At 39.0% G+C, this 17,468-nt stretch overlaps 1 protein-coding gene across 3 annotated transcripts in view; it reads left to right on the plus strand.

Annotated features, from left to right (window-relative positions):
• Positions 1 to 17,468, plus strand: part of diaph3 (diaphanous-related formin 3) — a 261,201-nt gene that overhangs the window by 92,362 nt on the left and 151,371 nt on the right. For all 3 annotated transcript variants that reach the window (XM_057362480.1, XM_057362482.1, XM_057362481.1), the window contains 10 exons: positions 2,046 to 2,120; positions 2,215 to 2,284; positions 6,510 to 6,646; positions 7,986 to 8,091; positions 11,568 to 11,678; positions 12,531 to 12,649; positions 13,085 to 13,201; positions 16,140 to 16,258; positions 16,339 to 16,403; positions 17,204 to 17,308. In XM_057362480.1, the coding sequence (XP_057218463.1) occupies positions 2,046 to 2,120; positions 2,215 to 2,284; positions 6,510 to 6,646; positions 7,986 to 8,091; positions 11,568 to 11,678; positions 12,531 to 12,649; positions 13,085 to 13,201; positions 16,140 to 16,258; positions 16,339 to 16,403; positions 17,204 to 17,308 (1,024 nt within the window). The remainder of the gene's footprint in view (positions 1 to 2,045; positions 2,121 to 2,214; positions 2,285 to 6,509; positions 6,647 to 7,985; positions 8,092 to 11,567; positions 11,679 to 12,530; positions 12,650 to 13,084; positions 13,202 to 16,139; positions 16,259 to 16,338; positions 16,404 to 17,203; positions 17,309 to 17,468) is intronic.

Genomic DNA, 17,468 nt, shown 5'->3' on the forward strand with positions numbered 1-17,468 from the left:
GAAGGCTAATGAGTTCAGTTGTGTATACTTTTCCCATATCTGATTTACTTATTATAAGCAAAATATGTAATTACATTTTATCCGATTAATCGAATAATAATAATAATAATTGTCCAACTAATCAATTATCAAAATAATCGTTAGTTGCAGCCCTAGACCTGTATATGTGTGTACATTAGTTAAGCTCTAATTCAAGCTTTTTTGATCTTCTGTTAGTGTGTTGGTGCTAAAACCATGTTGATAGTATGTCTACTGAACAGCATGTATCAGTGTTGCTTAAAATCCTGAATATCACCTAGTATTGTATCGCTCTCCAACACTTTTTTTCACAGATTTTAGTCTCAAGCTCACAATGTGCTCCTGTATCATGAACAACACGATCTTATGTTTCTTGCACTACTAAAATACTGTTTTACCTTTTATTTTGTGATGGAACTGGCGTGAGGACTTGAGTCACTTTGACACAAACTTTTAGGTTGTAGAGAAAGCTATTTCAGTGGAGCAATATCAGTCGTGCCTCAGCTCAGCTGTGAGAGCACATCCGTTGGGTCTCATCAAGTCTTGAAGGACAAAAAAAACATTTCTGTGTAGCTCTCCGTTTCCCTTTAAACACCATTATCTTTCTTTTCTCTCACTCTTCTCTCTTCTTCAGTCCTCCTTAGTTTCCAGTTTCCGGGTTGTGGTCAATTTCTGTTGTAATATAGCCTTGGAAGCACACCCACGCCTCTTGACACAGTCTCTCTGAAAATTGCCTATTGATGCTCGCCGCTCTTCTACACTTACACTGAGGCAATTTCACACAGTTCGGGGACACCACACTCTTCACGGCCCACCACGACTGACATGTTCAACAGTTCATAGCTCTGATAGTTTTTTTTTTAGCTAGTGTAGTATATAGCATGTGATCACAGAGAAAGACAGATTAGGTTTTCCTGTTTTCTCACCTGCGTGACTTTTGGCAGGTGGGCTTAACTGCCAATTCAACTCATGTGGACTTGAGTACACAGAATTATAGCTTGGTGAAATTCCATTTTTTTTCAGTGTGAATGCATTCATTTTTATCTTGTTTTGTGAAAGAGTCAGGCTTGACTCCTTTCAGTGAGTAGCTTTTTTGAATATTTATATATTTATTCATTTGCAGACAGATAGATGCATACATTAAAACCTGAAATGTAGCTCAAAGTGGCAGAAGCAATTTACTTGCTGTGGATAAACATTAAAGACATTACAAAATGCCTCAGTCATCCCTCTTTATAAATATGATAAAAACAATGTCAGTCTTAAAGTTAACAAAAGTTCAGAACTGTTTTTTTCCCCTTACGATTATAGTGGGTTTCTTTTTTTATCTTAAGCATATGTTTGCAGAAACATCTATTAAAGACTGTGATTTGTAATTGAATGAACTCTGCAACCTGCTTTATTACACACAATGGGTTAATCGGTTTGTTTATGCTTATTGAATTCCCTCATTATTAATCAATGCCTCGCTCGACACACTTCCCCTCCCGTTATTGGAGAGTTAAATTTCCTGCTTATTGGCAATTCCCGCAGACAATAGAGGCCAAATCAATGGAGATGTAGAGCGGCAGATTGTGTCTGAATGGAATTAAAATAAACATCTTTGCTCCATTAGCAATGCCTTTCACTTCTAGCTCCAAGGGGAGACCTTAATCTGTTGGAGAAGATGGAAACTACTGACGTTAAATGGGCCCTGACAAACACAACTCTGATAAGCATTATTGACTCTTGCATGTTTTTTGTCCTGGTATGGTGTGCATAGTGGTTTAGTTTGGTAACATGGGGTAGGGGATTTAGATGTTCTGATTCTATAGAGAGAGCTAATGGTGTGAGCAACAGCAGGTACAGTACATGCAGTACTGTAGCTCAAAAAGTATTTTGGACATTTAAACCATACTTAACATGAGGATAATATCTAATATCTACCTGGAACATTGTTGGGCACCCTCTTTCGCATACACGCTAACACAAGATGTTTGTCATTACGTGTACTTTAATTCATTTGTTTATTCTTTGTCATTTTACAGCTGGGTGCAGAGTTTTGGCCACGAGGGACTGGGCCTCCTGCTAGATACACTGGAGAGGCTTGTGCTCAAAAAACAGTGAGGCATCATCCATATTTCTTAAGCATAAACACGTTTTAGGTGTTAACTAGCCTGCTCTCTTTACTCATTCATTTTTATCATTTTTCCTCAGCCAAGAAAAGTTGGACAAGAAGAATCAGCACAAAGTCATTCAGTGTCTCAAGGCCTTTATGAACAACAAGGTAATAATGTCACTGAGGTTCACTTCATAGTAACCTCCCACTTCAGATACTGTAGTTCAACAGCACTTTTGAACAATGGCTAGGTTTGCACAGTCACTGTTTCGAATGGACTACCGCATATACTAATGGGTATGCTTCTCAAATTGTGCTTTTCATAAAACAGGTTAGAGATGCAGCTTGAACGTCTGAAATAATTAATGTAGTCAGGGCCTTTCAGTTCTTGCAAAGTAAATTACTTGCTGTTTAATAAATTAATCCAATCGAAGCATGAGTTCGCTCGTCATGTCTTAATTAACGGACAATGGCTTTGAATTGTTTTCATTTATACCTGAGTGTAGTTGTACATTTATTTATAATGAAGGTTTGTGTCTTAACTCATTTGCCAATATTGAGCTTTCTCTGCTGTGGGGGCTCTCGCCAGCTCTGCTATATAGCGGGCTGTTCAAAATCACCAGCTTAATGAGCATAAACAAAACACGCTTACTCTGTTAGCAATGGTTTACTAAAAATTGCTAGACATTGGAGGGCCGCTCGCACTAAGTCACAAAGTTGCTAAGCTGCATTAGATGACAGTTCATATGAGTTTTGCTGTTTTCACTCTTATTAGATGTTGCATCACTGCTTATTTGCGTGAAGGTAAACTGTTCTGAACATGTCACTTATATCTTTGTCATTTCTCAAAACTTTATTAAATGGCGCTAATGTAATGTAACACAAAAATACACGCAAAATAAAATGCTTAAAAAGGCATCATATGTACAGTACTTGCTGCTTAGTTGCTGATCAGACAGAACGCGTTTTTCATGTTTGAAAACGTGATGCGTGCTGTGCTGCTTTTTCGGTTGGCTTTTTGAAAAGAGCAGCATGCAGCGAAACAGCTGTACTGCCAGTCAAGGAATATAGTGCGAGCTCTCTAGTTGCTGTTAACTGTCATATTAGCAGAAACTTTAAAACATGTACAAGCAGAAGGTGCTCGCTCTGACCTTGCTCGGTTAACCTACGACAGCCAGCACAAGTTTCTCCTGCATCACTGCAGTCTCCGGACGTTTCAAGCAACTGTAAAGTTCCGTCAACACAACAGAAGCCCTGCCTCTCCATTCATTCGATTGGACAATGGAAAAAAGGCGCATGACATCAACCGCTTTTCTGCTCAGTCGATTCGTTTTCAACTTCAGGCGCTCCGCTAAAAACACGAGGTGCTTTCAAAATGTCGTTAATGTGACGTAATCACCTCAGGGGTCACGATCGAGGGGGAGGAAATTCTTAAGGCTGATGGCTTTTTATTTGCCTGCTTTTATTTTTTTTAACTGAACTAATATTATTTTTATATTTTGTTACACTTATTGATTACATACGCAATTTCTAATAATAAAAAATGATTTCTGGAAATGCGACCCCCCCCCCCCTCACGACCTTGCTACCCCCCGCGGGGTTGTGACCCCCACTTTGGGAACCCCTGTCCTAAAGCACCAGCTTCAAACTAGACTCATTCCATCTGCTGTGAGCTCTCATGAGCGGCTGCTTTACATCTCCGCTTACTCACCGTTCTCTCCCTCTCCCAGCCGGACACACACACCTGCGACTGCTTTCAAATGGTCAGGAACGTTAAGAGCAGGGCTACGGATGAAGGGGGCTGCAGACAGACACCATTCCTTACTGGGAGAGGTCTGAGGCGGCTTTTGATGATTTGCATGCTCCTGTTAGAAACAGGCGTTAGAAGTGGATCTCCAGTAGTTTCTCTGATGTTGTGGAGATAGCCTGGGGTCTGTGGCGTTACTACTGCCAAGCGTTCACAAAAATGCAGATAAAGATCAGTAATGTTTTGATCCGTGCTCATTCACTGTGCATGTGGCGGGTGTTACACAGGCATGCTGTCAGCATGTCCCCTAGTTTTTGACTGAGATGTTGAAGTCTTTTCAAAAGTTGTTAGCTGTCATTGATCTGCTTGCTTAATCGTCTCACTCTGTGTTTTGTTACGATATGGTTTGGTGAGGCAGGCATCACTATTACTGTTGCTCAAGTGTTTTGCTTAGTATTACAGTACATTTTGGTCGGTAGCTTGTCGTGCACTGAAATTAATGTTACCCAGCTTGTTTAGCAAGGATGAGAGCCATTCACATTTTCTTTTTCTTTAAATGTAGCCATGAACTTTGTGACTTTGTGAGAAAGTTTTTTTCTATTATTGCTTGTGTTGAATTGTTGAATTACTGAATTTTGTTGACAAATTTTCATGGCAGTTTAAAATGAAAACTAAGCAATAAAGCGCATCGGTGCATATTTCAGTTGGAAATTTGTCATCATGGTCATCCTTTGAGAAAAGATAAATAGGCTGAGGCCATTGTTGTTTTCCCGAGGCTTTGCTGTATCTGTAAAATCAAATAGAAATGACAGAATTTTAGCTCTGTGTAATCATTCTGGGAATTAATTTCCCAGAGATCCCAGTTGTGTTTTTGGCAAATTCCACTACACGCACACTCAGCCCTAAAGGTCTGGTGTAATCCAGACCCCCTACAGGTCCTGAGAGTCTTATTTACCCAGAGGCCTGTCACCGCTCTAGACCTCTCACTTCAGCCCCCGGCATCATGGGACATATTCCATCCATGATGCCTGCCAGCCAGGTGCCCTGGTCCAGCTGTCACCAACCCCAGAGAAATGAAGACAGAAAATGGCTCAAATATGTTTACATCCATTGCGGCGCATAAACACTTTGATAACGTGTTATCTCCCCTGCGCCTCAGAGGCGTTCAGGATGTTTTCGTACCTAAGTTTGCATAAAAAGAATACTGCTGCAGCAACATCTGGTCTGAATGACAACAAGTCTGAGATATGGCAGCCGAAGCCATTAATTGGCATGAGTTATGAAGCAATTAACATGACTCTGTGAATTTGCTGTCCTAAAGCTTTTTAGTCGGAAATTAATTCGCTCGGTGTGATTCATGTCTTGAAAATTGCAAAACTTGAGTCACAATTTAATTTTTCGCTTTTGCATTAGTAAAATGGCTGATGATTGGGGGTTCTCAAATTAAGCTTTGCATATGAAGTGTCGTATTTACATCCATTCCTAATTATTAATTCAGATATGCCAGGATTACGTAACAGCGCAATCTAAATAATCAAATTGTCATTTTAGATGAACTTTTCTCATTTCCAACAAGGACGAAATAGTTATGAATAATTTTACACCAAGTGTATCTCTTACACCTTGAGATTGACAGAAGAGAGATTGTATCATCTTTTAAGTTACATCAGAGTGTATTGAATTAATGAGAAATTTGTCCTGTAGTGTTGGCACAGTGGTCATCATTAACTGAACCCCCCTGTGTTCAGACATGGATATTCTCCACTCTTTGACTCTTTGCTTCTCTCTTTGGGTCTCGATCCGCTCTTCTCGTTTCAGACCCCCAAGGCTTTTCTGTCCTATGTCTCCTCCGCTGGCCTCCCAGCTTTGTCTTTGATCAATATTAATCAACGTTTCATTTCGACAAATAAGAATATCCTAAACTGTTGCTGTAAATGGACTCGCTGCGCCTAATGCGGTTGCTAATGTTGCCAAGTAAGGGATAATGTACAGGCAGCCGGATGTTATCGCAGAAATAAGCCCCGACAGTGTGATCAGGACCCGATGCGAATCGGAGGGTCTTGTATCACACTGAAGGGGCTTATTTCACGATAGCAGCCGGCTGCTTGTACATTATCCCACTTATTACACGGCTACTTGCCACATGAGAAAAAAACTGGACATAAATGTGAATTTGAAATATTTTATTAGCTCATTTTCACCGAATGCAGACCTTCCTCGAGGAAAAGCCGTTAAGTTTCGGTTTTAAAGTAAGAAACGACGTTCAAACGTCACGAACAGGCAAAATGATTTAATCGTTTGTAAATATAATGTCATATATGTTATTAAAAGACATATTTATAGTTAATTTTTGTGTAATATTAAACTGCCCCTCTCAAAATGATTTGCAGCATCTGGGTTACAGGGTGATATTAGTTTTGAGCGGTTGTTATTTGAAAATAACAACCCTTGGAATGTCGCGACTGGCTAATCAGAATCAAGCTTTCAAATGAGCAGTGTAATGATATGACGTAATCACCTCAGGCGTCATGATGTCTGGAAATCATCTTGCGACCCTGCCCTCGCGGCCTTGCGACCCCCACTTTGGGAAACCCTGACTTAAAGCACTGGATAACCTATTATATAATTGTCTCTGTCTGTTTGCAGTATGGACTGGAGCGGATCCTCGGAGAGGAGAACAGTCTGGCACTTTTGGCCCGAGCCATTGACCCTTGTCAACCGGCCATGATGACAGATGTTGTCAAACTTCTCTCTGCAATCTGCATCGTGGGAGAAGAGAACACGTAGGCCTGCTTACTTTCTTATGTCAGCCCTTTAGTCAGTATTTTTTCTGATGGTGCAATAGTTGTTCGATATTTCAAACTTATTTTATTATTCAAGCTCTCATTTATAAACTAGATACTATTCTTGTGTCATATTTCACCTTTGTCATTTTGACATCACCACCTGTAAATAGCAATATCATTAAATTGTCAACTGTGACATACAGGGACCCCCAAAAAGTACACTTTGAAATCACTTAAAACGCAATTTCATTGTATTACATAAAAAACATGTTCCTCTTCACTTCACAAGGATGATTTACAAAATAATCACTGATTATTTTTTCCACATTAACTGAATATGTACTAGTAAGTTTGACAACTGGAAAGTTATTGTTCTATTATTTAAAGGTCCAATGTGTAATTTTTTGGAGGATTTATTGACAGAAATGCAATATAATATACATAACTAATATTTCTTCAGAGGTGTTTAAAGAGCTTACACAATGAAGCGTTGTTTTTATTACCTTAGAATGAGCTGTTTATATCTACATACACCGCGGGTCCCTTTGCATATAATTCGCCATGTTCTGTCAGCCATTCTAGTGTTTCGAACGGGAGGGGAAGGGGTGGAGTGAGCGGTTGGTTGCAATTCGCAACCTTGCTGCTAGATTTTACTGACTGGACCTTTAAAACTTCACAAACATATTAATGAAATTTTATGAGCACATGAAATTTTGCTTAAAGTATGTCTGTGCTTTATTATTACGTTTTATGCGCAATTGCTGAATTTTCATATCATGGTATTGTTTTCTCCTTTATGCAAATTCACATGTTCTCCATGGTTTTGACATCGTTAACAGTTTGTGTATTTTACTGCTGTACAAGGTGTTACAGAAACAGCATCAGAATGCATTGCAGTACATTATAAACAAACAAAAAGGTGTCTGAGTGATTTACTTTGCTTTTTTCGGGGAACAGAATTTATAGAATAACTAGGTGGAAATCCCTTATTGATGCAGTTTCTTTTTGCCCAGCATAGTTTCACCTCAGATGCCGAAAGGATTCATCACGGTTGCTTCATTTAAGCACTCTTCTTTTCAATATAATTTCCCAGTAAACATTTGTTTTTGAATGAGAACTATATTAAGAGCAGTAAGTGCGCTGAAAGTGCCCTTTGTAAAAGAGAAATGAACCCCCCCCCAAAAACATAAACATAAATCACAATTGTGACCACTTTTTTACTTTCAGCAACAAAAGATTTCAAGAGAAGAGGTGAAAACTAGCAAAAGATGAAGGTCTTGCATTTAAATGTGTGCTTTTATGCATTTTATTTCTTTGTTCTTTTTCATGCTTTAAGTTTGGAGAAAGTCCTTGAAGCCATCACCACGGCAACAGAGAGAAAAGGGGTTGCCCGCTTCAGTCCTATCGTCCAAGGCCTTAGCGATCGCTCTGTGCAGCTACAGGTGAGTGTTCACCCCTCAGTCTGCCCTGTTCAACCGCCTTCTGCGGTTACATCGCTACCAATGCCCTTGTGTCCTCGCATAGTAAAATACACTCTCAGCTACATGCTGTAGTATGTAAACAAAGATTGAGGATCAGTTATGTGAAAACTATAAAAGCACAAATCCTAAAAGAGAAACTGCACTCTTAGAATGAGGTCTTTTTCAGAAGATATATTTGCATATACTTGCGTACTTTAAAATGTCTAAACCCTTATTGATTCACTCTGATAAGAAGAAAAGTGCAAGATGTTATTTCTTATTTTTTTGTTCAAATTTGGATTTTATAGACTTGAACCAACTCACAAAATATGGCTGTTGAACAAGACGAAAAGCATTTATTGTTTGTACTTGGAATCAACACAAAGATACCGTTTTCTTCAGTGATTGCACAAGTACTGTATCACGTTTCAAAATCTGTGGTCCATTAATTAACACTTCAGTATAACACTGCTCGTTTTCACAGCGCTTTTTACAGTATCTTAGAAAAGGTGTGTGCGTGTGCACATTGCTTGGAAGCTGGAATGTCTCTTTATATAGAATCACGTTTTGAAAGTTCCCCTAAGAGATTTGAGGATGCTTGGGCTGAGATGAAGCACCAGCAATTTGCTTGATGGTGACGTTAGTATAACGATGAAGTCACAGGCCCTGAATCACCTCTAAAATGCAATTTACACTTTACAATCCCCCTGTGTCTGCGTATGGAGGCCACCGTAAAAAGGATCAGAAAACAAGCCCTTTAATATAAGAACACATCTCAAATAAGTACAGACACTTAATGCTCCTTTAAGCCGTGAAGCTGTTTGTAAATTAACCACTACAAAACTAACTTAATTTCCTGGCCCTTTCTGACAAATCAACGTGACCTTTTGTTTAGCCAGCGTGCTCAGGGGCTCAGGACCCTTGTGAAGCACAGAGATTAATGCTGCCAGTTACAGATCTTCATTTGCATTGTAAAGCACAAGCTGGCATTAGTCAAACATCCCTGATGAGATTTAACATAATCATTTCTATAAATAATTAATGATTTGGTTAGATGTATTTGTCCTGTGGCCGAGGAAGGAATGCACTGTGACTCATGGCCACACACATTCTGATGATGTTTTTACTTACAGTATATCTTGCTTATGGTTTATATCCGACAGGTTAAAATCTAGATCAACATGGTCATTTATCTGTAGTTCAACTTTATTTGATATTCTTAACTGAGTGGTAGTAAATTTGACCTAAAACATTAGTAATGTAACAAATAGTGACCAATTCAGAGTACGTTGTCTCTCTTATTTGAGCTACAGATGTTGCTTGTATAAAGAAATAAAGAAGAAATCTCTTCAAATAAAACAACATAGAAATAAATGTGTCATTTTGTTGTCAGTGTTTCAAGAGAAAAGATTAAACTTCTGTCAGAGAAGCCATGTAGATCTGTGATTCTAGTGTTCCAGATTCTTGGTGCATACTAAATCAAATCTGCTTATTCGTGAGCTGAAGCAGTTGTTTAGTCAAATTCTGGCGAGCTGGGCACTGTTTCTGTGTATACGTGTACTTATATCCAATGCCTGGCCCTAATGGCCATTCAGAACTGCATGTAATAGTTTGGCTGCATTAACTGCATGGCTTCATTGTTGAGGCTGATCAGAGCATCATTGTTTTAGTCTAATTGGTAGCAGAGGGAGGTGAGACAGTCACTGAGCTTTCCTTTCAGTGTGGGCTTTGTCACATAAACATTTACAGTATAAAAAGAAAGAGGTACACTTTTTGTAGTGTATAACCTATTCTGAATAAGCTACTAATTCAACAAATAATGTTAACTTTATTTATTAATTCATTATTTATTACAAGTTGATGGCTGATTTAAAAATAAAAAGGTTTTCTGCAGAGGGTGAAGTATTATAGTGTGTGGTTGAGCTTATTCTAGCATCGAATAGCATTGAACTTGATCCAATTTCCTTTTTTATTGGTTTGCTCTAAATGAATTATGCAACAATGGACACGCCCCCTTCATCATTTATTGTATTACATAAGTTGTAAAAAAGAAAACAAAATCTTCAAGACAGGCTGGTTAATATCCATGAAAGCCAACTGGTGTGTTTGGAGGCCCCAGCAATGTTTTATTGATTGATTGGTTATTGTTCCTGTTCGCAAATAGTCAGCTGTGATCCCTTTTAACCGTGTGAATCATTTATCAAAGAGTGTTATCACTGGGAACAGTTTAGGGTTTTCCTTTAGGGTCTCTCTCCCACACACCACTCTCTTGTTTTTGCAGGATATTTTTAGGCCCATATCTTCAGACAGAAGCTCTTAGACACACATACTTTGCAGAGAGTGCAGCATGTTTGTGTTGAAAGACCTGGTTGCAGAGAGAGTGCTTGGGGCAGACAGTATCTAAAGTATACTGCAGAATGTTTTTTTTTTTGAGAAATTTTTAAGAAAAAAGTTTAAGGTTGTGGTTTAAATGTGCATTTTCAAAGGAGAAAAACTTTCTGTTTGCTCATCTATGGAAACAATTGAATGGTGAATGATTCAGTGCTGCATATATTTTATATCTAGTGAAAAAGTCTTTGTTCTGTGCCACTTTTAAGCTAATAAATGAATAGGTGAATAATTCTTACAAGCATGTAAATATATTCTTATACCACTCCCATCCTATACCAGATGTGTGGTAGTTGACAGAAGTTGGCAGATTAAGAAGAGGGTACAGTAGAGGTATCAAAGGTGTAGGTTATGTTTAGTCCTGTGACCTATAGCTGAGAGTTAATTGATTTTTTAAAGATTCTTCAAAGATTCCTCTGTGTCATCACAGCATGTTAGATGAGAGTCGTAACTTCAAAGACTTTTGTTTGATTTGTTGAATAATAATCAGTTAATCGTGGTCACGATGTGCACAGAGATTGGTGTTAAAGAACATTAACAAACACATATAGCCATATAAACAAATCACTCTTTTCAATACACCTCAGTCCATTGAATTGCACCAGTGCCTTTTAACTAAACACACACACGTACATGTGATTTATGGGTTTGCAAAGACAGCTGATCAATAACTGATGATCTGTGTTGGCTTGAAGGAGATGAATAGTAGTTTTTGACCAAGGTGATGAGTTCTTTTGTATTGGGTGTAAGCTCTCTGAGAACCATAAAACACCGTTCTGCTTTTCAACAGGTCCAAACTTCCATTTGCATTCCCCTGCAAACGAGCTGTCCTCTGCTTCAACAATGTTTTTTTAGAATTATTTAAGTCATATCAAGTGCGAACAAATGCAATATGCTGGTAATAGAAATGAATATATGAATAAAAATAATGAAAAATGTTTAAGATGCAGTACAGCATGTAAATATGGTTACATAGGGTACAAATATGCTCACTCTGTTATTCAAACATGCCCTCGGACCTACATAAATACACAGCGTTTCTTAAGCTGAATGTTATCTTTTCCCTTTAGGTGGCCTGTATGCAGCTCATCAATGCCCTCGTAACATCTCCTGATGAGTTGGACTTCAGGCTTCACATCCGTAATGAATTTATGCGCTGCGGCCTGCGAGAGATCCTGCCGGTAAGCGGCTCAACCACTGCCTGTGTATTAATATTTAAATGAGTTGTCCACTTGAGTGAAATATTGTCAAATGGCTCTGCGAATAATTTATAAGGCCTGAAGGAGAGGTCGCTTGGCTGAATCAATACCTGCAGCCAGGATTGGATTGGACTCTCCTTTACTTTGCCATCCCTCTCTCTCTTCTCCTGGCATTCTGAATGTGGTTATGTTCTATCAACAATGCGACTAAAAACTGCCTGAACAAAACAGGCGAAGTGTGTGAAATGAAAGCCGGAGAGTGTGCGAGTGAGATAGATTAATGCTTTAGCCATGTCTTATTTATTATTCAAAACAGAGGCTGTTTCCTTCCTCAGGAATAGGACTAGAGAATAGAGTGAGATGGGACATCTACAGAGAGAAATAAAAGCAAAATATTATATTCTGAATGCTCTTGTTATTGTCTCTGTCTTCCACTTGTTTATTCTTGTCCCTGAACTCCACTTCAGGTGTTAGTCGAGGTCATTCTATTTATAAAAGACATTATTTTGTCTTTATGTATTAAGCTGCATATGAAAGATATCTGCAGGTGTATGTAAATTACAGTATGTTATTATTGGCTAACCTCTTCGCATATGAACCAAGCAACAACACCCCCATAAAGCTGCTGAAAGCAAATAGGCGTTTTTGGGTGGCAGTATGTAAATGTCCTCACAGTTCTGACGTCAAAACTCCCGTTTTTATTGCTTAGTTCCGAAAATGACCTTTGTGAGCGAGCATTAACGTATGTCTACCTAGTACATTAGACACTAAAAGTGTTAAGGACCCTGTTTTCCATGACGTGGCACTTTTAATTCTTTGTTTTTTGTTTTCTAGATCCTAAACACCATCAGAAATGACGCTCTGGATATCCAGCTCAAGGTTTTTGAGGAGCACAAGGAGGAGGATATGATTGAGTTCTCCCATCGCCTGGAGGACATCAGAAGTGAACTGGAATATCCTTCTTACACAGAGACATTTATCATTTGATATTCTGTCCACACTTAAACGCTCCTCAGAAAACTCCCCCTGCTCTGTGTCCTCCCCCTTTTTCTCCCACTTATTCGTTGATCTTAAGAGGGCCTTTGAATCTCTGACAATAATATTTTGGTTATACTTAGTCCAGCTTGACTGTATAAATTTCCCCGTAGAAGATGCACCAACTGCATTGATGATATTTTCTCAGATTTGATTTTAATCATATATTTTCTGGATTTATTGCTATATGAAGGCTTTATGACTTGCCAGAAGATCTTTGCTCTTTCATTGTGTATGCTCAGTAAATGTGTAAAGAGTAGCTGAGTATATGCAGTACAGTTTCTTTTGCACATTTACAGTACATTAAGTTTTGCTGGTGGCAATATTCAAGTGCTCCTTAACACAGTGTGTACTGATATCGGGGATGTATTCAGTGTTTTATACTCCTCTGTGAAGGACACAAACGCAGAGAGTTATTTCCTTTCCATACTGCAACACCTGCTGCTGATCAGGAACGATTATTTCACACGGTGAGACCCCGTCTGTATTGACTGACTGTCATGAGAACATCTCAGATAATATGCATGGATTTACACTACCAGTCAAAAGTTTATTCACAATTTCAGTTGCTCTTAAGGCGTATTTTTCAATTCTTTGAGTTAGTAAATCGTGCCATAAAAACATATTTATTTATTTATAGGATATTGAAGGAAACGCAGACAATAGCTGAACTCCTTTAATATTTTTGGAAAAATCATTCCGGGTGGCACATCATGAATTTGGTTGAGTACGTGCCCATAGTTGTCATCTAAGAAAAGGCCGGCTGCTTTAAATATAAGCTAAAACATATGATCTTTTTGATTTGTCTTACTTTTTTGTATCTCGTAATTCCCATTCTTCCACTTGTAAGATGTCTATTTTTAATGTCTTATTCCACAATACATAAAATACTAACATTAAAAACGAGCAGGCGTTTTCAAACTTTTGACTGGAACTGTATGCACAGCGTGTCTTTTATAAACCTGTGAAAAGACTGACTGCCATTCAAAACCAAATCATACCCATACGAGTCATGCTTCATTCATCCTGTATTTGTGCATGTTCTCAAGCTTTGCATGAAGATGCTTTCTCTCCTCCCGGTTTTTATTCATTACTGACTAATTAGTGCCAGTGATGCTACAGCATACAGGGAGATGTGTTAAGGTCTTGCTAATGACTCAGTGTGTTGTGTGACGGAGAACAGCTTTTCAAGCTCTTTAGCCGATGAGCTGTATTGTGTAAGGAATAACAGCTTTGACAGAAGAGAGAGGTGCAAAAGAAAAGTGGTGTGAAGATAGATACCATCTGTTGAGCATCTCGACGGCTCCGCAGAAAGCACCTGATAGAAAAGAACCCGATGTGTTTAGTGGGAGCGGTTGACGTAAACATCAAAGGCAGTTCATGTTCAAGCAGTGAGCTGCTTCCTACTTCTGTCTCTTACCCGACTGCCTGCCGCCATTGATCAGAGTTCAAGCTGTTTTGAAGGAAGACTGGCCTCCACCTTTTCTGCTTTGACTAAGCCGAACGTGTTAAACAAGCACTCAACAGCCAACAGGTGTTAGTAAGCTGTTGTTGACATGCGTTTATACAGTAGAAGAGATTAAGCCGGTAGTAAAAGGCTACTGGCTATTCTGATAACCTAGTATGTCTGTAATGATTGAAGACCGGGTGAAAAGAACCAACCTGCTTGTATTTATTTATAGGTATTCTAGAAGTTTCTTTACTATCCTTCCACATGTAATGAATATCCACTCCTGACTCTACAGTGCTCCATGCCTGCACTCATTACGAAAACACACACGCTGACCAAATGAACTCCATTACTCTCCTGCCCTGTCACTGCTGGTAAATTGGTCCATTTCCGTTAAAAGGTCCCAGTCCTCCCAGTAAGCGCTTCCCATCACCTGAACATTTCTCTCTAAAGTCTGTCCATGCACACTATTTATTCCACAGAGAGCATCCGCACATCCTGCTGGTCTCGAGCCCTCGAACCTTCCAATGACAGTGTCAACAAAGAGAATGAACCTGCTTTCATCTTTCTCTCATCTCTCATATCCACATTACTGTTGCCTATATACTCGCACACTCGCTCTCTTTCTCTCTCTTTTCATCTGCGGTGTGTCTGCTCAAATAGTTTTCATGTCTTGGAGCTCACAGCTGGGGGTGTGCTAAACCTGGTCTTGATCAAAAAGCAGGCTCCTTATCTGTAGAATACAGGATATATTACTCAAAGTTTTTTTAATTCAAGGTATAAAGTCAGTTCATTCACATACTGTATATGTTGACACGCTATGAAGTCATGAAGTGTGATTCTTTAGCTCTGTCTGTAGTTATTATGCAAATAAGTTTGGCATTACTATTATTTCTAGGGCCAGGTTTTTTGTTGTTGGAATGTTTATGTGCTTTTGAAGCTAAACGCTAACATAGTGGCACCGCTCGCTACAACGATTAAGTGCACGCACTGAGACGGGACAGATATGTATCAACTCGTTAAAGTTGAGGGAAGAACATAGTGACATATGTAAAAACGGTGGTGTTTTCCTTTAAGAAAATTGCTCTATAATTTTGCTCTGGAAACCTCTAGAAACTTCTAATAAAAGAAACTATTTTGAGATCATTACGCTTGTTGACTCAGTATGTAGTGTCCCGGTAACAATCACTTCCTTGTTTTATTAGTCCCAAGTGGTTCCTTTTCCTACCATTTTATTTTTTATTTTAAACGCAAGTCCTTTTTATTTCAAAAGAAAGATTTTCTGCTATGTCGTGGCCATTCTGTTTTTCTCTCTGTGGTATTCAGTGACGAGACATGGTATGGCCTGGAGTTTAATTGGTTTTTATTGATTTTGTAGAGTGCCATATATTGATGTGAAGGGACCTTAAACTTTTGCATGTCTTGTTCAATTTTTATTTGGAATCAAGGTCTCCTTAATCTTGCCCTCTCTCCACACTTTGGCATGTTACATGAGAATGTTATAGTGACCACCAGATAGAGTATACGTATGCTATAACAGCAGCTCCAGGTGTGCCAATGGAATGCTAAATGTGGCCTGGTGGGCGGAGAACAACTATAGCCTGACTGAAAAACGAAATGCTGCTTTTACATCTGGATGAGTTCACTCTACAGTATCACATACGCTATTCATTTTCTCTTTTGTTATTTCTCTTTCCATCTTCCTCCCTCATTTTATCTCTCTTTCTGTTTTATGTCGAGCGGCGTCAGAGTAAAAGGACTAAGCAGTCATTTTCATTGCTCGAGTTAATAGCTTGTATAAGCCAGTATCGCTACAGTCAGAGAACTCAATGTTAATTTAACAACCCCTTTCTCATTCTGTGGTCAAGTCCATGATACCGTATTCCCAAAAAGATAATACAACGCATTGATTTTCTCCCTCTCTCTCTCTCCCATATATTCACTCTCTTGTCCTCTAGGCCTCAGTATTTTAAGATCATAGAGGAGTGCGTGTCTCAAATCGTTCTCCATCGTAATGGCACGGATCCTGACTTCACCTACCGCAAACGCCTGGATGTGGACTTCAGTCACCTGTTAGGTGTGTGTGTGTTTGTGTACATGCCCGTTTCATCTGTGTTCCGAACTGGAATGCTTCACCTCTTGATCTTCTCTCTACAGAGGTGTGTGTGGATAAAGCCAGGGCAGAAGAATATGAACAGAGGGCTTCTGAGTTAGCTCAGAAGGCAAGTGTACTTTCTTTTTCTCTTCATCTTCAACCCCCTCTTGTTTTCCATTTCTGTCTTTTCACTTTGGATTTGCTAATGAAGAATGCAGCCTTTGAACAGCATTCGCGACCACACCATTTAGCTTTCTTTAATTAAGGCGAGATTACTGGAAATCGTTCAAACAGCCATTTGTAATTAACAGTATTCTGAGATTAAAAAGGCGCTTGTATTGATTGTTTGGAGCACTGCTTTATAATTGTGGGCTGAAATGTATGTGCTAGAGGGCACTGAATCTATACACGCCAAACCACAGCTCTTTAACTTTTGTTCTTGCGGAAAACAAGCAAAACCATGTTGTTTTGTATGTCAAATTCTCACTGATCTTTTCCAAAGGCTAAACTCATTTAAGATGGTTGACTAGTCAAGTTAAATTATCTGTTAAATGGTGTGGGGTGGACATGACCCTAAACTACTATATTACTCATACAGGTCTTCCTTCAGACTGACTAGTTTGTTATCTTCTTTAATTTCATCCTTTGTGTATGAAAACAATCTGCTTTTATACAGTACAATGCATCTTTAAACCTGACACACATTTTCTGATGCTTGTAGTATGTTTGTATAATCCCTTAATTAAATTAGCTGTGTTTTATGCTTGTTTCATTCTAGTGTTATAATCTTTAATTTCAATAATTAGTGCTCATCCGTTGTACATCATGCTCACAGAGGAGCATATTTTGAGGATTTACAGTATGCTGTTTTTGTCTTTACTCTGTGTTTTATGTGTCATGTCTGTTGACGATATGTCTGCCCTCCAGTTTGATGAGGAGTTCCTGGGAAGACAGGAAGCTCAGGCCCACTTATTGAAGAGAGAAGAGAAGATCAATGAGCTGGAGGCTGAACTTCAGGCTTATAGAAACCAGGTATGTAAGCTTTCTCTCTTTTGGTATGGCCACTTCTGTCAGCAGTTGCAGAACATTCAATGAGAGTTGGTCTGCAGGGAGTGTTTTTTCTATTCGGTCTCTTTTTCTTACATTTCAGTGTCTGTGCTCTCTCTCTCTCTCTCTCTCTCTCTCTCCCTCT

Source organism: Triplophysa rosa, linkage group LG20, assembly GCF_024868665.1.
Source record: "Triplophysa rosa linkage group LG20, Trosa_1v2, whole genome shotgun sequence".
Lineage (NCBI taxonomy): Eukaryota > Metazoa > Chordata > Actinopteri > Cypriniformes > Nemacheilidae > Triplophysa > Triplophysa rosa.